We start from the raw sequence: 22,386 nt of genomic DNA, 5'->3' as shown, positions 1-22,386 counted from the left end.
GTGAAAGTGAAACCAAATTGTGCTAATTGGTTTTTAAAGGGGGACGCAGTTTGCTCCCTTTTGCTTGAATTCCTTGCCAAGAATGAGGATCCTTCTAACCCATGGCCCCGTTCGTTCTCTATCAAGAATTTAATAGACATTCTTGGATCAGAGGAAGAGGAGAGTCTTCTAAGTCCAGTAAGAACCCTGCAATATTACCTTCAGAGGACTGAAAAAATCAGGGGTCCCTCGAGCATCCTCTGGTGTTCAGCCAAAAACCCAAGCAATTGAAAAGTTTAATTGGTTTTAAAGGGGACGAGTTTGCTCCTTTTGCTTGAATTCCTTGCCAAGAATGAGGATCCTTCTAACCCATGGCCCGTTAGTTTCTCTATCAAGAATTTAATAGACATTCTTGGATCAGAGGAAGAGGAGAGTCTTATAAGTCCAGTAAGAACCCTGCAATATTACCTTCAGAGGACTGAAAAAATCAGGGGTCCCTCGAGCATCCTCTGGTGTTCAGCCAAAAATCCTACCCATCCTCTCTCCAAGAATGCTCTTTCATTTTATTTGAGAAATCTGATTACCAAATCTCATTCCCAAATTCAAGAAAAAGCTGTAGAGGCTTTTAAAGTAAAAGCCCATGAAATTAAGAGCTATTGCAACTAAGTCTCTTGCTCTCAGACATAACATGTCTCTTTTGAGTGTCCTGCAATCTACCTTCTGGAGGTGCAGTTCCATGTTCACTATGCACTATCTCAAAGATGTAGAGACTGTTTTCGAAAATTGCAGCACGTTAGGACCTTTATCTGTGGCTGGCATGGTGTTGGGAGAGGAAGCATAGGAAATCTTCTGTCCCTCTGCTTTCTTTGCCTTGAATTAAGGTGTCGAGTTTTGGGAAGCCTGGGGACGTGTCTGGAGTGCCCACCAGCTTTTTATCAGTGTGGGTGATTTTTTTAAATACGGTGTAGGTATTAATGTTGTGGGTGAAAATTTTTCTAGCCTAACCTATCCTTAAATTATTCAATTATGTGATCCACTCACCTGTTCACGTTGTTCTTTTACTCTATGCAATCCAGCTTACGACAACAAAAACCACAAACAGACTTACAACCCAACCATTATCGACCTAACCTTCAGAGAGCTCTCTACCTCTTTCCACCATGCTTTCAACACTCCCGCTCATTGTTTGTTTACATTTTTCTCCCTCCCGCCATTTTCGTCCTGTGACGTCAGTTCCTATGACGTCACAACAATAACATACTTTAAACATAAGGAATGCTATGCTATAAAAACATCTTATAAAATTAAACATGTGCTTTCTTTTTATACATTCTGCAATACCCATACACTTCATCAATGCAGAAAATAAAATAATGACTAACTTATAAAACTAACATACAATCACACTTATCTCCTTCTCCTCCTCCAGCCTTTTCTTATCCTAATCCCTCTAATCTCCATTATTCTCCATTCCCTTACCCTCTACATAATTCCTAATGCTTTCCCAGAAACTCCAGCTTTGGTCAATACATCAGCTATCTGATGCTTTCCTTTATCCATCTCACCTCACTTATTTCTCCAGATTCTATTGTTTCTCTTATTGCTGCAATATCAATTTTTAATCTCTACTACTTACTCTCCGGTACTTGATTTTATTGCAGTCATTAGGTTTTACTATCAGTTTTCACCAGTGCTTCTAATTTTCTCCTCCTACTATCTCTTCCCACAAATGTTTGAAATATATCAATCCTTCTATGGCCTCCCAACACTCAGAGCTTCTGCTTCAATGGTGGACTTTGCTACTCTTCTGGATTTTCTGATTTCCACCATATAGGGCTTCTCCTCTTGCCATCTGTCAATGATATCACATAACCTAATTGAGTATGACCATCTTCAATATTCCTGAATGAAGCATCTGCATAGGCTTCCCAATAAATCTTTTTCTTCTTCTAACTCACTTATTATCACTTCTCCCATTATGTACTTAGTTTTTCTCACTATCTTAATCAGCTTTTCATATCTTGAGTCGTTCCTTCTTTAAAAGCTTTACTTAATTCACTAACATCATATGATATTTCTGGCACAGTATGTAGCGATACCCAATTCAACTGTCCTACCACTGATCTATATTCTGTTAACTCCTTTGTCCTAATACTCTATTACCTGTAAATCTTCTGGCTTCTGGTTCTCTTATAGAATTTATATACTCCCACTGATTAAGACAAATTCCATTTTCCTTATGCTCTACTATTACTCCTATATACTTAAAACTTTTACTTTCTTGTTCTCCTACTTGTAATTTCCTTTCAATTTCCCAATTGTTTCCTTTTAAAATCCTTCAGTTCCTCCATAGCAAAAATCATCTACAATGTGTACATAAAATACCATTCAATTTATTGTCTTTCTTCCAAAAGAATATATTAGGTTGTAATCTAATCCTTTCACCTTTAAGCTCCTCCACCAGTTTTACCACCTTACAATACCATGCCTTTGCTGCATCCTTGAGCCCATAAACAGTTTTTCTTCAATTTCCATAATCCACTCCAACCATCTTCACTAGGTGGTTTTAAATATACCTCTCAAGTTGTATTTCATCACCCATATGCAGTTTTGTCTAACGTATAACAATACCAATCTTTCAGTTTTATTACCATCAAACAAAATTTTAAATTCGGCATTGCATGTAGGAGCATCTTTTTCACATTCAGCCATTTCTTCTTCAAAACCTCTAGTACAATCTTGCTTTACATATCCTTTCCCCACCTTTTACCTTTTAGGTTACTATCCATCTTGTAGATATAGCTTTTTTGTCCAATGGTTATTTACCTCCTCATATACCTTGTTTTCTCTCCAACTTTGTAGTTCTTTTCTTTAGCTTCAATTGTTTCTTTTGAATCCTAGCAAAACCTCTTCTTCATCTTCAATTTTTTCTACATGACTGTAATCTCTTAACCCTTTCATATCTGCATAGTTATCCCACATCACTGAGGGCACATGAGCGATGTGTCTGGAGCCTTCGACAGTCTTGAAAAAATAATTATTCCGAAAATTCAGCAAAAATAGAAATTTTATGCCAACAGCGTTCATTTGCTGTCCTTTTTCTAGATGTTTATATTTTATGGTGGAATAATCTAGAATAAAGAGTCCCCAGCCTCATTACAAAAAAATGTGAGTTATTTCATGAAAAAAAAAAATCTTTACTTATTTTCATATTTTAGTTCGTAGCAAAAGAAAATATGAATGTCAGGCGAATGAATTATTTTTATGAAAGCCAATAAAATTCTCTAAATATCGACATATAAAAGAATGGAAAACGAATAAGTGCAGCTGGTGAAAAAATTTATAGAAAAAGGGCAAGAAACAGAAGCTCTGCCCGGCGTATGGTGAGAATTAATAAGCTAGAAAAGATTTTTGAGAGCCCTATCTCGATTTATTTTTCATGAAATTACTTTACTGTAAATATATACGAAAATGTAGGAAAAAGTTGAAGAATAATGAAGTCAGAAAAATGGCTTTGAAGTATGACAACAGTTTCATTTGGCGTTATAAATTGATTGAAAGCGAAAAAAATATTACCGTTGTCAACATTATCGTTCGTGGCTCAAGCTATAACAGTTAGAAAATGAATGGATTATTTTTTATGAAAGTAACAAAATTCTCTAAATGACGATGCTATAAAACATTGAAAACGAATAAGTCCAGTTGGTGAAAAATTTATAGAAGAATTGAAAACAGGCGATTTGCCCGTATGGTGAGATTATATTAGAAAAAGTTTTTGAAGAGCCCTATCTAGGTTATTTTCATAGAAGTTAGCTTTTGTGAAGTATCACGAATGTAGAGGAAAAGATGTAGAATAAAGTGAGAGTCAGAAAAATGGCTTTAGTAGCGGCAACAGTTTTCATTTGTTATAAATTGATTGAAGCGAAAAAAATGTTACTGTAGTCAACATTATCGTTCGTAGCTCAAGCGCTATAACAGTTAGGCGAATGGATTATTTTTTATGGAAAGCCAACAAAATTCTCTAAATATTGATATATAAAACAATGAAAAACGAATAAGTCAGTTGGTGAAACAATTTATAGAAAGAATTAAGAAACAGAAGCGATTTGCCCGGCCTATGGTGAAATTATCGCTGAAAAAGTTTTTTGAAGAGCCCTATCTGGAGTTATTTTCATAAATTACTTTACAATAAATATGCAGAATGTAGGAAAAGATGTAGCAAAGAATAAGTGAGAGTCAAAGAAAAATGGCTTTGATACCGGCAACAGTTTCATTTTAGCGTTATAATTTGATTGAAACGAAAAAATGTTACCGTTGTCAACATTATGCGATTCGTGGCTCAAAGCTATAACAGTTAGGCGAATGAATAATTTTTTATGAAAGCCAATAAAATTCCCTAAATATTGACATATAAAAAATGGAAAACGAATAAGTCCAGTTGGTGAAAAAATTGATAGAAAAATTTGAGAAACAGAAGCTCTGCCGGCTATGGTGAGAATTATACGTGAAAATTTTTTTAAAACCCTATCTAGATTATTTTCGCAAAGTATTACTTTGTAAATATGTCTGAAAAAGTGAGGGGAAAAGTTGAAGAGAATAAAGGAAATTCAAGAAAAATGAAGGCTTTGAATATGACAACAGTTTCATTTGGCGTTATAAATTAGTCGAAACTAAAAAAAAAGATTACCGTTATTAACATTGTGCATTGCTCAAAAAACTATAACAGTTAGCGAATGAATTATTTTTATGAGAAAACCAGAAAATTCTCTAAATATCGACATATAAAATAATGAAAACGAATCCAGCCCAGTTGGTGAAAATTGATAGAAAAGTGGGTAAGAAACAGAAGCGCGCCGCCAGTATACGGTGAGAGTATCGCTAGACATTTTTTTGAAGAGCTCTACCTCAGATTTTTCATAAAATCACTTTGTAAATATACAAAAATGTAGAGGAAGGTTGAGGAATAAAGTGAGAGTCAGAAAAATGGCTTTGGTAAGAGCAACAGTTTCATTTGGCGTTATAAGCTGTTGAGCTTGAGAAAAAAATGTTACCGTTGTCAACATTATCGTTAAGTAGCTCAAAAGCTATAACAGTTGGGTGAATGAATTGTACATGAAAGCCAGCAAAATTCTCTAAATATCGATATATGATAATGAAAAATGAGATTAGGCTGCCTAAAATCAGGCGTCTCTATGTGATGCACTAACAAATTTCCGCTAGTTTTACACCAAAGAAGCTGCGAAAGCATGTTGAGACAGGTGGAAGAGAAAATCTGATATGAAAACGGATAGTTCCTATTCCACTCAGCTGTGTGGCATGGTTGAATCCACCTGACCTACCTACATAATGGTGCCGTTTGAATTTCTGTCGGGAACGCCTGGAGACTATAGCTAAATATATATCTGCCGGGGTAGTATGTACAAAACTTTATTTATCATAAAAATATCATTTTTACATCTAACGATAACACCCATCTTTCAGTTTTATTACCGTCAAACAAAATTTAAAATTGCATTGCAGGAGCATCTTTTTCATTCAGCAACTTCTTCTTCCAAACCTCTAGCTACCAATCTTGTTTACATATCTTTCCTCACTTACTTACCTTTAGTTCTATCCATCTTGTAGATATAGCTTTTTATTCAATGTCATTTACCTGCTCATATACCTTGTTTTCTCTCCAACTTAGTTATTTTTCTTAGCTTCAGTTACATTTCTATTTTTCGAATCTTCAGCAAAACCTTCATCTTCTCTTCAATTTTTTCTACATGATCATAATCTCTTAAGTCAACCAATTTCTGTCACCTGACTGCAGTGAGGTCTTCTACATTGTGACGTAATCCAGCTCAAGATTTGTTTGATCTTTTTCCCCTGCAAGGCTCAATATCGTCTAATTTTTCACTTCTTGTCCTGGTATTTGTTTATAGCTTCTAACTCTATTTCCTTCTGAATTTGGGTATCTCTTCATTAACTCACTTCTTTCTTCTTGTTACCTCACTTCTCTCTCTTTCATCTTCCAGTGCTCTCCACAACTTCTTCTATATCTCTCATCAGCATTCCTTCCTCCATAGCCAATTATCATCTTTTCCTTCCTGCTCATCTATATTCTTCCTTTTGATGCAAAGGATTCATCTTTCATGAGTGTGTTTGTCTACTTTGTATCTTCTCCCTTTCTGGTGATAGTCTTTGAATCTTAGTAACATGTATTCTCGCTACTTCTCTTAGAGAATCCCCATGTTTAACCACTACTGTTTTACCTGATACTCACTACCTGGAGCAGGTCCCCTCTCCCATTCATTTTCATTTTCTCTATAGAATACCCTCTGTCACTACTGCTTCTTCAAATTTATGTTCTCTGACATTTTTGTTCAGAGCCATTCTTATTTTATTACAAGACTCATTTTTGATAAACACTTCTCTGGCCTTATGCATTGCATTCGATGTATCCCTTTACTATGCTATCCATTAAATTAGGCAGGAAGGATTTTCCCAAATACTAATTGGTTAGGGAGAAACTACCATTATTATTCGTTGAAAAATTCCGTGGATGGTACCCATCTTAATTGAAGGTGGTTCCGTCCTCATCAGTTCTGTCATCCTTCTTATGCAATCAGGTTATGACATCTGTTTCTTGCTTTTCATTTCCAAAGGAATATTTTCATTTTTATTTTAATTTGCGATATTTTGTTTGTCTGGCATGTCCTTAACGCTAGCGCCTTTTAAATTAACCGGGATCCGTTGTGACATTTTTATATCTGGGCTTAAACTAGACACACCCGTCTATCTAGGCAAACATTATAATAGTAAACTAATTGAGATTATCCAAATTGGCCTACCTTTGCATTCAATAAATGACAAGAAATTTGTCTGTGTAATTATATCCCTAATTATACAACTTCATTGCAATGTATATAATTACAAGAAAAATATATGTATATATATATGGATTCTATTATATCTTTAAATACTTCTAACTCATAGCATTAAGTCAGTTATAATGTTTATTTCCTCTTTTCTTCTATATATAAATATATATGTATTCTTCTGTTAGCTTCCATATATTATATCCATTACATGGCAAAATATATATATAGGCTCATATATATATTTTAATTTTACACTATCCTCATTCATATATTTAACATTTTCTCCTTTTTAAAAATATTCTTACAACTTCTGTCTTCTAGATAAACGCAGTTCCCCTAATAGGGTATGAGAAGAGGGAATTCTCTTAGAATTTACTGAGAATATCAGCAGTTTACTCATATTTTCTTACCTATTAACTATAATATGTGTGATAATTTCTGTCTTCAAATTTAAAACTTTTTGTTTTCAATGTGTACAGTAAATCAAGCAAAGCAGAAAGAAAATGTCAAATTGTGATGATTGACTAAGAATTGTACATACTTTGTGTAGACTCTTTCTTAGTATCATTATTCTCACTGATCCTTCATGATATCAAACCCAGACAACAATCTGTGATAGCCAAACAATTTGTGACATGCACTGTCTGGTGCCATTGCTATGTGTTGATTATTATTAAATAAGGGTGCAACTCTTGCAATTTTGTGAACTTTTCCTTTAAAACTTTTTTCAGCTGTCCAAGACTTCAAATGATTTGTTCCATTTACTAAAACAATATGTACAATCTCTGGAAATAAGAATTCAGAACCCCCCCCCATAGCACACAGTGATACTTTCCTTCTCTATTTCAAAATACATGAAATGCCAAAACCCTCTAAAAACACTTAGAACTGCCCATTTTGATAGCACAACCAAAAAACTCACAACCTGCTGATCCTAACCATTTAATAGTTTTATCACAAAATGCAAATATTCATTCAAATTATATGAAAATACAGTTTTATATTCAACTATTTCTCAGTCACAATACTGCTAATTTGTTTTTGATCTTCTGGTTAGATATGTTCTACAGAGAAACTTTTGCGTGGCATGAACCAAATAGTGCCCTACGTGAATCTGTGTTTTCTGTACTAATTTAATTCTGCTGGTATATATTTTCTACAGATTAAGCTTTAAGTTTTGCAGATATGGCGACGTTTTTAACATTACTGTAATGCTGCATTGACGTATCTTTTCTCAGCACTTTATCTAGATTGGTAAATGATCTTTGCACCAGCATTTACCAAGGATAATATCTATTCTATATGTTAAATAAAAATATTAACTCTGTCTGCTGTGTTTTTATACTCTTGAGCAAGTTGAAGTTGAAATTTCTTCCCATAACACCAGCCCAATCTTCAACCATAAATTTACATCAGTTTTAACGCCCTAGAGCCCGAACTAATTATTATCATTCTTTATTCCATTTCAAACTGACAGGCAGGAAATCAGACAAACGTCCATTTTTAAAATAATTGTCATCTCCAAAGCTTTTTCCCATATAAGCTTCATCCATAAATAATAATTATTTATAGCATAGGTTTAATTGTTCTTTTACCTATGCAATCCAGCTTTTCAGTGATGTAAAACTGCAAACAGACTTGGTTACTTCTTATCAACTAACTGCTTTGGAGAGCCACATTGTTGCCTCTTAGCATATTCTGGACTTCAAAGTCTGTTGCAGAAACTTAGCTCATTGTTTGTTTGCCTTTTCACAACTTTTAACTATTTGTAATTTGGTTTATTGCTGTAATTATGCACTAGTCACTTCAAGGAATAACATAAGTTCCGTTTTGAACATAAATTTTAATACAAAAACATCTTATAAAGCTAATAACATGTCACAATTTATACTTCTTGTAATTCAACATACACTTCATCAATGTACTGTCAAATAAGGCTAACCTTATAAGAATAACATAATAACTGGGACTTTTCTGGTCTGGCTAGGGCAAGAGCTCTTTGCTTCAAGTCTGTGAGTGGGACAGATAGCAAAATTCAGCATTCTTGAAGAGTGCATTACCAGGCAGCTCCTCTTGCTAAGCTTAGGTTAGGAACAACAAGCATTGTTACCCTTGGCAATTTGATGAAATTCAACCGTGGTGTTTTAGCTAGTTGGTAAAGATAATGTAGTATGAATTTGAAATCCTTTAGGTAAAAATGATAATGGTAAAATTCAAGAATACTAGTTTTAAGATAAGAACAAATTCATATATAGTTACTGGCAATTACATGACAGCTGGAGTCCTCTGCATACCAGGAGGTTTGAGAACTTAGATGACATGGTAATTACATGATCGGGCACGCTTTGTTAACCCTTAAAACTGCAGCAGGCCTAAACGCTAGGCCTGAGGATACTATGTCCCTGACAGTACTAGTAGTAGGCAAAACTGTCAAAACTTAACCATGGTTATGTGGATTGATGGTAACCATAGTTAGGTAATTTATTAAGTTGTATGAAATAATGTCAAATAAGCTATAAATAAAAGCATTTTGTACATGAAACTTACCCGTCAGATATATACTTAGCTATAGTCTCGGCGTTCCGACAGAAATTCAAATTTCAAGCGCACACGTGACAGGTAGGTCAGGTGATCTACTATACCGCTGCTGGGTGGCGGGAATAGGAACCATTCCGTTTTCATAATCAGATTTTCTCTGTCGCTGGTTCCGCAACATCTGTTGTTGGTTCCTTCTGCTTTGATTTTCATTTTTCAGCTGCTGAGGATTATTTTGGACTGACCTTTGGTGACGTATTGGATCTTTTGGCTTGGCATACGCTTTTGTGGACTTGATTTTGATTTTGGCTTTGGTATTTTCTTAAGAATGTCTGATCAGAGTGTTGCACGGTGTTTCGTGTGTGGCAGTCTGATTGTAGGTGAGACTACCTAAAGCTTGGTGATCCTCATTTCTGTGTTAGAGGGTGTAGGAGAATGATTGCTCTTTTGAGAGAACACGTGTGTTGAATGGAGAATCTCACTGAACTGGAATGGAAGGCTTTGAAACTCTTATGTAATTAAAGCTGGAGAGGACAGAGTTAGGAGGCTTCTTCCAGAGCTGCTTAGTAGGTCTCTTTCAAGGAGGTAGATTTAGAACCTAACACCCTTCCAGATTCTCCTGTCACTCCAGTTGTTTCAGCTCCTTCACCCTTCGTCGAACCTGTGGATTCGTCGCCGGAGATGGCTGCTATGAAAACCACGATCCGCAAGATGCAGTTGGATGCGTGCTATGGAGGAAAAGAAAGTGATAAGTGATAGTGATTTGTGTAGTGTCCCCAGTGTAGTGGAGGGGGCGCCTGACCGGCTCCGGCTCTAGACTCCTCTTCCAAACTCCCAGACCCAGTGGAGGAGGAATGTTGACAGCCGCAAAGGATGAAGAGCTCCCAACGGTCAGGCGTCCTTGGCAGCTCCTGTTGACGTCCCCAGGCTGCCTTAGATCGCCGTGAAAAGGGATCTTAAAGAAGTGTTTCTCTTCTTCTGCTTCTTCGTCTCCTAAACGTGGTTGGAGTTCGGCTGAGGAGTCAGCGTCCTTTGAAGAGGACTTGAAGGCCCTAGAGGAGACGCTGATTGGATTCCAGCCTGAACGCTTTCCTGAAGGTTCTGTTTCAAAGAAGAGGACTCAAGATCTTCCTCCTCTTCTTCTGGTGTTCAGGAGTCCACCAGCAGATCCTGGTAGGCCTCCAGGCTCAACTCTGCTCTTTTGGCTCTTTGATCAAGAGCTCCCTTCGGGAAGGATGCCTCTCTTCCTGTCAAGTCCTCCAAGAAACACTCTTCTCCCAGCAAGTGTCTTCTGAGTTGCAGCCCTCTGCCCTCCTTCCAGGCTCTTCTCAGTTAGCTCCCTCCTGTAGCAGGCGCTCCTCCCCTCCAGCGCTCCTCTCCTTGTAGGCGCCTCTCCTGATAGGCGCTTCTCACTGTGGCGCTCTAAGTGCTCTTCTCCTGGTAGGCGCTCCTCTCTCTGGTAGGCGCCTCGGCGCTCTTCGTCTCCGAATACCTCACCCAAGCTTCTCCTGTGGAGATCGGTCTTCTCCTGTTGGAACACTCAGTCAGACGCCCTGCCTCGTTCGTTCTCGTAGAAGTTCCTCCCAGCCTCCCCTTTCTTCTGTTAGGCTCCCCTCCCTAGCAAGGGCTCCTCTACCGTTCGAGGCTGCTTCTTCTGTCAGGCGCCAGTCAGCTTATAGTGCTCTTTTCTCCGGATCATCGCTCTCCAGTGGACAAAGGCTCTTCTCCTTCTAGGCGCTCTTCTTCTGATAAATGCCCTGCTACTTCTAAACGTTCTCCTCCTCCTGCAGGCCTGGAAGTTTTATCGGAGGACGAATCTCCTAAGACATCACATTCTGATTACAAGAGGTTAACAGCTCTACTAGTCCAGGAGTATGGAGATTCCCTCAAGCCTGCTTCTCCTCCTTCCTGGTTCTATGCTCTGAGCACCAAGGCTTGAAATCTTCCTCTCTTGTTAAAATCTCCCTCCGATCTCCATGAAGAAAGTGGGTTTCAGAGAGCTTCTCAAGAAGGATGCAGGCAAGACTGTCTTCTCTTTGCCTCCCTCCAGGCTTTCAGGCAGAGCGGGAATGTGGTACGTGACAAGGGAACCTATGGGATTAGCTCCCTCTTCTGCTGGATCAGACTTTTCTCATTGGTAGATTCTTCAGAAGGCTCTCCCTTATTCGCCAAGGCTTCTTGGGGACTGTGTGAACTGACCATTTCCTCAAGGGCCTTTTCCATGTGCTGGAGTGTTTAACTTCATGGACTGGTCTCTTGGGGCCTTAGCCAAGAAGAGTCTTCAAGAGGACTTGTCAGTATGGAGGACCTCAGCAGTGTGTTGTCTTGCCTGGACAAAGCTGTTGGGAGGCGGCTCGATGGAGATCGCTTCCCTTTTGGTACTGGCTTGCTTAAGAAGAGGTCAGTCTTCAGTGCTTTTCTCTCCAAATCTGTTTCTCCTCTCCAGAGGTCTTCCCTCTTATGCGCTCCTCTTTCAAGCCATCTTTTCCCACAAGAAACTGTAAAGAAGTCTCTTCTTTGTCGGAGAAGGCGTTCTCAAGATCTTCTAGCTCAATCTTCTAAAGGATGAGACCTGCATCTCCTTTGCTAAAGAAGAAGGCCCCTTTTCGGAGCCCTTTCGTTCATCCAGGTCTATCAGGAGGCGTAGACCTGAAAGAAGAACAAGGCCTTCAGGACTCCCAGCCAGGAAGTCAAGTGAAAACAAGTCCTCCAGACTCCAGTGTGCCAGACTTCTCAAGTTCACGAAGCCTGGGCACAGAAGGGAGCGGACCAATGGTCCCTCTCTGTTTTGAGGAAGGGTTACCTCATTCCCTTCTTTCGAAACCTCCCTTGACAACAACTCCAAGGGAGTTATCGCTAGAATACAAGGATCCTGTCGGAGGCAAGCCCTTCTGCTAGCCGTCGATCAAATGCTAAAAGTCTGCCATAGAACTGGTTCAAGATCTTCATTCCCGGGGTTTTACAATGGCTTTTTCTTGTTCCAAAACCTCGGGTGGAGACCTGTGTTGGACGTGAGCTCCTGAACGCTTTCATGTCATCAAAGAAGAAGTTCTCTATGGAGACGACGTCCTCTGTTCTGTCGTCTCTTCGTCAAGGAGATTGGATGGTGTCCTGGACCTTCAGGATGCATACTTCCACGTTCCCATCCATCCTCCTCCAGGAAGTTCCTAAGGTTCATGGTAAATGGAAGAACCTTCCAGTTCAGGGCTCTGTGCTTGGACTTTCCACAGCTCCCCAAGTGTTCACGACCATTCTCAAGAATGTGGCTCACTGTTGGTTACATTTAGAAGGGGTGAAGGATTTCCTTGTATCTCGACATTGGCTGATTAGGTCAGTTCAAAGAAACCGTTGTCTGGAGGACCTTTCTCGGACTTTTAAACCTGGTCAATCTCTAGGACTTCTTGTAAACCCTCGAGAAGTCCCAGATGATTCCTCAGCAGAAAATTGTCTACCTGGGGATTCTGATGGATTCTCGGGGTTTCAAGCGTTTTCCATCCCTGGAAAAGAAGGGAACGCTGCCTTCAAAAGGTGACAGACTTTCTAGAGAAAGACAGATGTTCTCTTGCGAGGGAATGGATGAGTCTGCTGGGGACCATTTCTCGCTGGAACACTTCGTTTCTCTAGGAAGGCTTCACCTAAGACCTCTGCAGTTCTTCCTGAATGAATCTTGGGATCGGAAGTCCCAAGAGTTGTCAGATTCCTTTCTGATTTCGGACCAAGTAAAAGAACATCTCCGTTGGTGGTTAGACCTCCAGAAACTGGGTCGAGAATCCCTCTTCAACTGAACCCTCGCCTAGTGTTGTTTTCAGACACATCGGAGTCGGGTTGGAGCGACACTAAGCTTCGGAAGAAGTGTCAGGCACCTGGGAAGCAGAACAGAAGGTCCTGGCACATCAACAAGAAAGAACTGGTAGCCATACATCCTGGCACTTTCCAGATCAACTTCTGGTCAAGGGATCAGTAGTGCTTGTAAATTCCGACAACACCACAGCCCTGGCTTATATCAGAAAGCAAGGAGGACTCATTCTTTTCCCTTTACGTCACAGCAAGGAGCCTTCTGATGTGGCGGAGGAGAGGAACATCATTCTCCTCACCAGGTTTGTTCAGGAGAAAGGAATGAGGGCGGACCTGCTCAGCAGGAAAAGACCAAGTGCTTCCCACGGAATGGTCTCTTCCAGAGAGGTTTGCGAAGGCTGTGGTTTCCTTTGGGGAGACCCAATATCGACCTCTTCGCCACACATTGGAACAAGAGATTGAGAACTACTGCTCCCCCGATCTCGGACCCCAGAGCAGTAGCGATAGACTGCCTTCTCTAAATTGGGGAAGGTCTGAGGCGGTATACCTTTCCCCGTTCAAGATTCTAGGGGAGGTAATAAGAAAGTTCGTTTCCTCAAAGGGCACCAAACTCACCCCTGATCGCTCCCTTTTGGCCATCTCAGAGACTGGTTCACAGAGGTACTGGAATGGATGATAGATTTTCCAGGTCGCTCCCTCTCAGGAGCGATCTTCTCAAATAACCCCACTTCGACAGATATCACAAGAACCTCCCCCGCTCTCAACCTAACTGCCTTCAGACTGTCGAAGGACTGGTTAGAGCGAAGGGATTTTCACGCAAGGCTGCATGCTATCACCAGAGCCAGAAGATCTTCTACCTTGTGCCTCTACCAGTCGAAGTGGGAAGTCTTTAGGAGATGATGCAGAGCTCAGAAAGTGTCCTCTTCCAGTACCTCTGTAATGGATATCGCGATTTCCTTATTTATCTAAGGGAACAGTGTAATTCTGGCGGTTTCCACCATCAAGGGATATAGAAGCATGCTTTCTTCAGTTTTTAGACACAGAGTCTTAACATCTCTGAAAATAAGGACCTTCACGATCTTATAGGGTCTTTTGAAACGTCTAAAAATAAGTCCCTAGACCTCCCAGCTGGAATTTAGACGTGGTCTAAAGTTCTTAATGTCCGATAAATTTGAGCCTCTCGATCTGCCTCTTTCAGGGATTTGACCAGAAAATCGTTGTTTCTTTTGCTCTTGCATCTGCCAAAAGATTGAGCGAATTACAGGCTTTGGAAGTTCTGTCGGCTTTAAAGAAGACTCTGCAATCTGCTCCTTTAAGCCTCTCTTCTTAGCAAAGAATGAGAACCCTTCAAAAACCTTGGCCTAGGAGTTTTGAGGTCAAAGGACTCTCCACTTTCAGGACAAGAGCTGGAACACACTCTCTGTCCAGTAAGAAGTCTTAGATGTTATCTGGAGAGAAAGAAATAGCTCAGGGGCAATACTGAAAGTCTTTGGTGTTCAGTCAAGATCCTTCAAGAACTATTTCTAAGAATGCCCAGGCTTTCTTCATTAGAGATATTATAAAGGAGGCTCATCTTTCTTGTAAAGAAAAAGAACATTTTCAGCTCTGAGAGTGAATGCTCATGAGGTGAGAGCAATAGCTACTTCTCTGGCTTTCACAAGTCTTGGTCCCTCCAGTCTATTGTGGACTCTACATACTGGAGATGTAACTCGGTGTTTGCTTCTCATTATTTGAGAGATGTTCGCGTGACATATGAGAAGTGCTTCTCTCTAGGAGCTTACGTATCCAGCGGTTCAGTGCTGGGTCAAGGAGCTGAAGCTAATCCTTTTCAGTCTAATAAGTTAGTTGTTCTTTTAATTGTGGTTGTTGTTTTTTATGGTCGGTTGAAGAGAGTGTTGGAGATAGCCTCTCTTTCATCTCTGTATCACTAACAAGGTTAGGCTTGGTCAGGTGGTCGGGTTTGGTTATTAGCTCCTTGTAGTATTTTATTATTACCTAGCTCTGTCATGTAAGAGGGATAGCCCCATTGATATGATTCAGGTAGAGGGCTCTGTCATGTAAGTGGGTTAATCCCCATTGACACGATCCATAACAGGCTCTGTCATGTAAGTGGGTCTTCCCCATTGACACGATGCCAGAAGGCTGTCAGTCATAGGTCACTTCCTCGCTGAAGCTCTTGAGGCATGCAGACTCATAGACAGTATCCATGAAGTCTTCTGCCCCATCAGGTAAGAACCATGGTTTTTGTTTATCCTACAATATATGTTGTTTCCCGTTTTTTTTTTTTTTTAGTTATTAGCTGTCTCTTGCCCTCCTCCAAGGGTGCCAATCAGCTAAGTATATATCTGACCGGGTAAGTTTCATGTACAAAATGATATTTTTATGATAAATAAAGTTTTGTACATACTTACCCGCAGATATATACGACAATAACCCTCCCAGCCTCCCCTCAGGAGACAGGTGGAAGAGAAAATCTGATTATGAAAACGGGAATGGTTCCTATTCCCGCCACCCAGCGCGCAGTATGGTAGATCACCTGACCTACCTGTCGCGTGTGCACGAAATTTGAATTTCTGTCGGGAACGCCGGAGACTATAGCTAAGTATATATCTGCCGGGTAAGTATGTACAAAACTTTATTTTATCATAAAAATATCATTTTTATTTTATCATGAAAATGTCATTTTTTGCAGTCTAATCAATGTTGTTATTGCTGTGTAGTGAGTGAAATTACAAACCTACCTGATATCTATTGATTGTACACTGATGTTGACTTTTTCTACATAAATAATTGTTTATTTGTATACTGAACATATAAGTTTTTTTTTTTACAGAACCATTACCAGATGATGAAACATTTATTTGTATACTGAACATATAAGTTTTTTTTTTTTTTTTGTACAGAACCATTACCAGATGATGAAACAGAAAGGCTTATCCTTGAGCATCCCTCACTCAGCAAGCGATCTGCCACTGACAGTGAGGAACTGCCTAAGAAGAAAAGTGAGTAGTGCACCAGAGTTGAATTTTTACTCTTCCATTTGAATACATTTTATTGACAAGTCTTATATAATGTTAATGTTATTGGCTAGTTGTATGAGAATTAATAGTGTTTTTTTTTATAAATGTTTAACTGCAGTAAGTTCTAATACAGATAGTTCATTTGAAGTTAATTATATAAAGTTCTGTAATGCAATAATACCGCTCAGCTAAAAGTCTTAGCACCTACAGGACAGTATATTTAAAGAAATTTATATTTTTTGAACATGCAAACTTTGGAAGTTCTACTGATATATATTTTTGTCAGTCCACATCCTGCAGTTGGATAATACTCCAAATCATTAGCATAAATCATAGTAACTCACAGTAAATGTATTAAGTCATTGTATTTGTAATTGATTTTAGTCAAGTAACAGACATAACTAACAGTACCATTTCTTTTGTCACAAAATATTTCCCAAACAAACCTCCTATTAAGAAAAAGATGTTTGCCTCTGACAGGCACATTGTATTTTTGCCACAAGTATAGCCCAAGCACTCTCACTCAAGGGAGAGATCTCTAATCTCTTCCACCTCATGCATGTGGTTCACCACGTGAGCTTGAGGAGGCTTAGAATGGTGGCGTATGCTCTCTTTCTTCTCCTCTTTGGTGGCTACTGAGTCCAAGAGCCTAGGGGTAGTTGGGTCAAAGTCCAAACTCTTTGGCATCAACTCTCCTGAATTTTGTCTTATCCAGTGAGATGCTTATCTGTTTCAGTACATGGTTGGGAGTGACTTTGAGGCATAAGCCTGGTGTGACTCCCTCTTTGTCTGAAAAGGATGTAGCTTGCTGTACAGGATGAACTGGAGGAGCGCTTCTGAGAGATGATTGCGGAGGTGACCTTGGCTTCACATTTGCCCACAGTCTCACCCAAGGAGCTTTCCTCAAGGGGTGCTCTGCCAGAGACGTCCTTCAGTCAGGTTGTCCTGTTCACAGTTTGTCATATGTGTTGGAGGAGGTGAACAGTCTGATCTGCAAGCTAGTTTGTTCTCTTGCCTCGTGCAGATCGAACAGACCTCCTCCCACTGCTTTCACATCAGAGGAGGCACTACATGCTAGAGGATGCAGAGGCTGCTACTCTTCAGTTGGACTATTAGTCTTCCAAGTGAATGTGTTTAGCATAGTTCAAATATCAAGAAAACTTAACCAGTTGTTGTTTTGACTTTTCTTGTCCACGGGCATAGTTGTTGACTTTAATCCGGAAGTTTTTCTTAGTGTTAATATTGTTTGCTTCATGAAGCTAACCCTCACAGTCTGGGCCAGGCTAAATATGTATTAAGCACACCTCTAGACCGGGCTAAATTTAAGGATAGCCAATTTAAAAAACATCAATGGAAAGAGGAAGATATGCAAATGCACATGGTATAAGAAAAAATAAACCTATAAAATTTTCTGTACTTTCCAGGGGAAGTTGAAAGTGAATATTTCTAAAAGACGGCCGTAAAAATATGATAACTTTACCAAGTTATAAGTGCTTTTTCTAATATTTTGTTTTATTTTGTAAAATTATAATTACAGCATACACAATATCCTAACAGATAAGAACTAAAAGCAGTAACTAATTCTGAGTACTGTATATTTATTTTAAAATATTTACTAGACGTCCTGGGTTCAGGAGCGGCAGTGCATTCTCATGACATTTCAAGTCAAACTGATATCTGTCTCTCCTTTGTTGAGCTACCAGACTGGCCATGGAAGAGTTGCCAGAACATTTATGGCCCATGGAAGTGACCTGATCACTTTTCCCACAAAATTACGTTCAAACTGTATGGCGCGGAATCTTGAATATATACAGTATGTATGTTACCTGGACTCCACCACAAAGCAATATATAAACATCTATGTATGTTACCTGTCCACAAGGGCTTAAGCTCTTATTCTTTTTAGTGTATTTTATATATTTATTAGTTGAACGTGCTTTATATTTCTAATTATTTTAGGATTATTGCATTATTCCTTAGCATAGTGTATAGAAACTCCTGGCATATATTGCCAGCCTGTCATCTAAGTTTAACCTGGAAAATATTGTGTGTAAGGATTGGCTGGCCTCACGATCAGCCATTTATAAAGTAATAAAGAGGCTGTATCATTATTAAGTAGTTTAACTTTTGAGGAATGGAGTTCTACCTTGGTATCTGAGGTCTCTGCATTTGACAAGCACAGGAAAACTTAAACAAGTGGAAAAACCATTTGAGTTCAGTAAACTTAAGATGGTGACATACTTGACAATCTCTCAGGAGGACATATTGTGTGACCTAAAACCTTATAGTCCTGTTTCACATCAATGTAGAGGTCTACATCTTCTAATTGGGTGCCTGTAAATTCAAAAAGTGATGAGGCTCATGTTACTTTTGTGGCTTACTTGCTTATCTTCTGATTTTTAAGCCTTTTTGATTGCCAAGCTTTGGCATTATCTTCTGATTTTTAAGCCCCTGTGGTTACCAAACTTTGGCATTCTTGTTTAACTTCAGTTTCATCGGAGGGGTGGGTAGCATGCTGTTGGCCCAGCGTTCGACTTTCTGACTGGCAAGCCTTGTAGGCTGAAGAATTAGAGGAATTTATTTCTGGTGATAGAAATTCATTTCGTCATAATGTGGCTGGTTCCACAATAAGCTGCAGGTCCCTTGCTCAGGTAACCATTTTTCTTATATTAGCCACGTAAAATAAATCTAATCCTTCAGGCCAGCCCTAGGAGAGATGTTAATCAGCTCAGTGGTCTGGTTAAACTAAGATATACTTATCTTCTTCAGTTTTTCATGATTTTATAAAGCCTCCATCTTTCAAAATCATAAACATTAATTAGATTGTAAGCTGAGAACCATAAAATTGTTCATTTTACAAGAGAAAGGGATTTGTTGACCATTAAGTCAGTAGCAGCCTTTGGTGCCAAGCTTTGACCTTCTTACTTGTTAAGATTTTTCCAGATTTCAAAATTTTCCATCTTTGAAGGATGGACTTCAGTTGAAGAGATTGTAAGAGAGAGGGGGAAAAACTCCTATCACAGGTCTTCTCTCTTTTTTATGATTGTAAAAATTAATTTATCTATTGATCTCATTGTTTCTCTCCCTTTTCTTGAAGGTGCTTTTAGATTAGGGCACGGTTACCATCACTTCCAGGTATTAAAGGTACTGAGAAGATTGATAGGGCAGCTAAAAAAGTTTTAAGCCTATGATATGTTTTTATATAAGTAACTTACCAAGTAATTACATAGCTGTACTCTCCACTTGTGAGGCAGCTTAAATTTTAAAATCCGTGGTAGCGCTCTGATTGTTTAGTGTAGGTGACCAGTCCCGCCCACTAACGGGAACACTAGGAATGACTAAGCAGGCAACCTCATTCTCTTTCTGCTGCTCTCGGTGTAAACATCGAATATTTGCAGCAGCTTTGTTTATTATTTGCCGGTTGGATAACCGGATTTCAGTGAATATTATTGCTGATTTCGAGTAGCCTTCAAGCTACAGCTTTCAGGATCAGTATTTTATTGTTATGTTGTTAAGATCTGATTCAAGTTTATCATATTTCGCTAAGCAATTTTGCAATTAACTGATTAACTCTCCTTTATGAGTAGCATATTATAACGTAAATATCGTGTTCCCTACCGAACTGATGTTTTCGGTGGCAAATACAGTACGTATTGGCAAGTCTCAAATAACGTTTGATAGGAATTGAGATGTTAAGTGTGGTGGTACTTTGTGTATTTCAAAACAATTGTCGGTAAAGAATTGATTAGAACATCATCTTATTACACTTTCCTCTGCAGAAAACTGAAAAGTGTAAATGCAGAAGTGATAGAGAGGGAAATTACTTATTTTGGTGACGATGGGCTTTTGGATAAACAGACTTTCTTGATAGCCGAGAATCGGCGCCAAGTGCCCAGGAGCATTCACTAGCTACCTGAGCTACTAGCTCACCTGGCTCCCAGCTCGCATAGCACCAGCTACAGCCTGGGAGCACTCAGCACCTGGCGCCAGTTCCTGATCATCTGACACCAACTCTCCATACATTAATTTTTTTCTCCTGCTACTAGCCCTCTTATCTTTTCCCACGCCTGGCTCCCTCACTTCCTTCCTATGCCTTTGGCAGTCTTGTGTCTGGTTTAACAGAAATTAACCTTGTGATAGTGAAGTGTTGTGCAGTGGAGGAGGTGGTTATCCGGCCCGTCGGTTCTCCTAGATCTAAGTCACTGTCATGCTCCCCAGAACCTGGGAGGAAATATACTGAAAGTCCAGTGGAGGCTGATAGGAAGTCCCCCGGGTAGTTGCCCCTCAGTCAAACCTGTTGTACATTCCCAGGTTGTGACAGCAACTGAAAAGGTGTCTTGCCTGAGGTGTAGGGGAGGAGGTGGCTATCCGGCCCGTTGGATCTCCTAGACCTAAAGTCCCTGTCATGCTCCCCTGAACCTGGGAGGAGACACACTGGCAATCCAAGGGAGTCTGAGGGGATTAGCCTCCTCAGTTGAGCCTTTTGTCTGGTCACAGGCCTTGGCAGACAACCATTGAAAAGGCATATAAAAAGGATGTGCTTTAGTTCTCCTCTAGTGATACGGATTCTGGTTTGGAAGCCCATGGTTTGGAATGCTCTGTCCTTCTTCTTGAGGGATACCATTCTTGAAGCACACTCGCAATTGAGAGAGGAGGATTGCCTATCTTGAAAGTAAGGGAGCATTAAGTCAGATCCGTGGCTACTTCATTGGCTTTTAAATACAATCTCTCACTCTCTACAATATTTCAAGTGACATACTGGAGGTGCAGGTCCGTATTTGCCTCGCATTACCTTTGAGATGTGGAAACGACTTTTAATGACTGTGGTACCATAGGACCTGTATCGATGGCTGGCATGGTATTGGGGGAGGGAGTATAGGAAGCATTCCTTCCTTCCTCATCTCTTTGCCTTGGTTAATGTATTGAGTTCTAGGGGAGTCTGGGGATATGTTGTACTTGGATACCCACCAGTCTTTTTAGTAGTAGGTGGTGGTGTTTTAGTGTTGTATGGTGTAGGTAACAGTGTTTTATTTGTCTGGTTTTTTATGGTACTGTGCCCTGGGCAGGGACAAAATTTCTTGGTACTTCATTTAGCATTCAGAAATGTCCTTCGCTGTGAAGCTCCCACTGTTGTAGCAGACGACCCTTGGCCATACAGCCATGTCTCTATGGTTAAGATGAGCGCACTACCAGGGCAATAACTTCCTGCTGCAACAGTCCTAAGTATATTCTCATCTCTGTTAGATAGCTGAAAGCTCTTTGCTTACGGCTACAATGCTTTTCAACCCTATTTCATACCTAGACTGTGGTAATCTTTTTTCAAGACCACAGTCCTTAACCATATGGAGAAGCTCCTACTATTCTGTTACAGCCTTTGTTAGGCTTCTGCAAGTTCTTTTGCACAAAAGGAGAGAGGGCAGTGATGGTAAGAATAATATCCAGTAATACCTCAGTCAGCGGAGACAGAAACACACAGGAAAACTCAACAATATTTATTAACAAACTAAGCAAATAAATTATGTCAGCCTTGTTACTACTGAGGACAAATACTCTCTCCTTAAATAAATCCCTAGGAGTTACCTAAACAGCTAAAACTAAACCCTAAACAGAAACATTGAGAAATATACTGAGTAAATTAACAAAAATGGGCCCAATACCAATACCTAATACTGAATAAGTTAGGAAGGAAGGTCAAGAGCAACAGAGAGAAATATCTCCTACCTAGGTTTATAAAACTAACTTAAAATTATCAATAACAGCAATTGGATACACAAAGATAATACCTAATATCCAATGTTCTCAAAATTGTAACACTATACATATACAATTCAAGAGATATATATAAACATATAGATACTAAAGTGCCTTTGGAGTTCTAAGATTATCCTAGCTTAATAGTTCAAAATCTTTTGCAAAGCCACTTGGATAGGTACACACACTGGCAGAGTTAATGATAATAATCATAATAAATAAAAAGGCAATAAAGAAAGCCAACAGTCTAGGAAGACTCACTATACGAAAATATATCAAAATAAATTGGACGAGGATAAAACACTAGATAAGGGGATGAATGGATCCACTGAATGATTCAGGATGAACAGCCTCGCCTTACTGAGGGCTGAAATACAGGGGAGCCGTGATCTCTAACTCAGCTTTCAGAGGGGCGACGGCTACACAGGTCACCAAATACTATG

At 39.5% G+C, this 22,386-nt stretch overlaps 1 protein-coding gene across 1 annotated transcript in view; it reads left to right on the top strand.

Annotated features, from left to right (window-relative positions):
• The window catches only part of LOC136851892 (uncharacterized), a 110,595-nt gene that overhangs the window by 8,530 nt on the left and 79,679 nt on the right, over window positions 1-22,386 (top strand). The window contains 1 exon segment of the mRNA XM_067126229.1: window positions 16,076-16,174. Coding sequence (XP_066982330.1) covers window positions 16,076-16,174 — 99 coding nt within the window.

This window comes from Macrobrachium rosenbergii, chromosome 24, assembly GCF_040412425.1.
Source record: "Macrobrachium rosenbergii isolate ZJJX-2024 chromosome 24, ASM4041242v1, whole genome shotgun sequence".
Taxonomy (NCBI): Eukaryota; Metazoa; Arthropoda; class Malacostraca; order Decapoda; family Palaemonidae; genus Macrobrachium; species Macrobrachium rosenbergii.
This window is presented reverse-complemented; position numbering and strand designations above follow the sequence as displayed.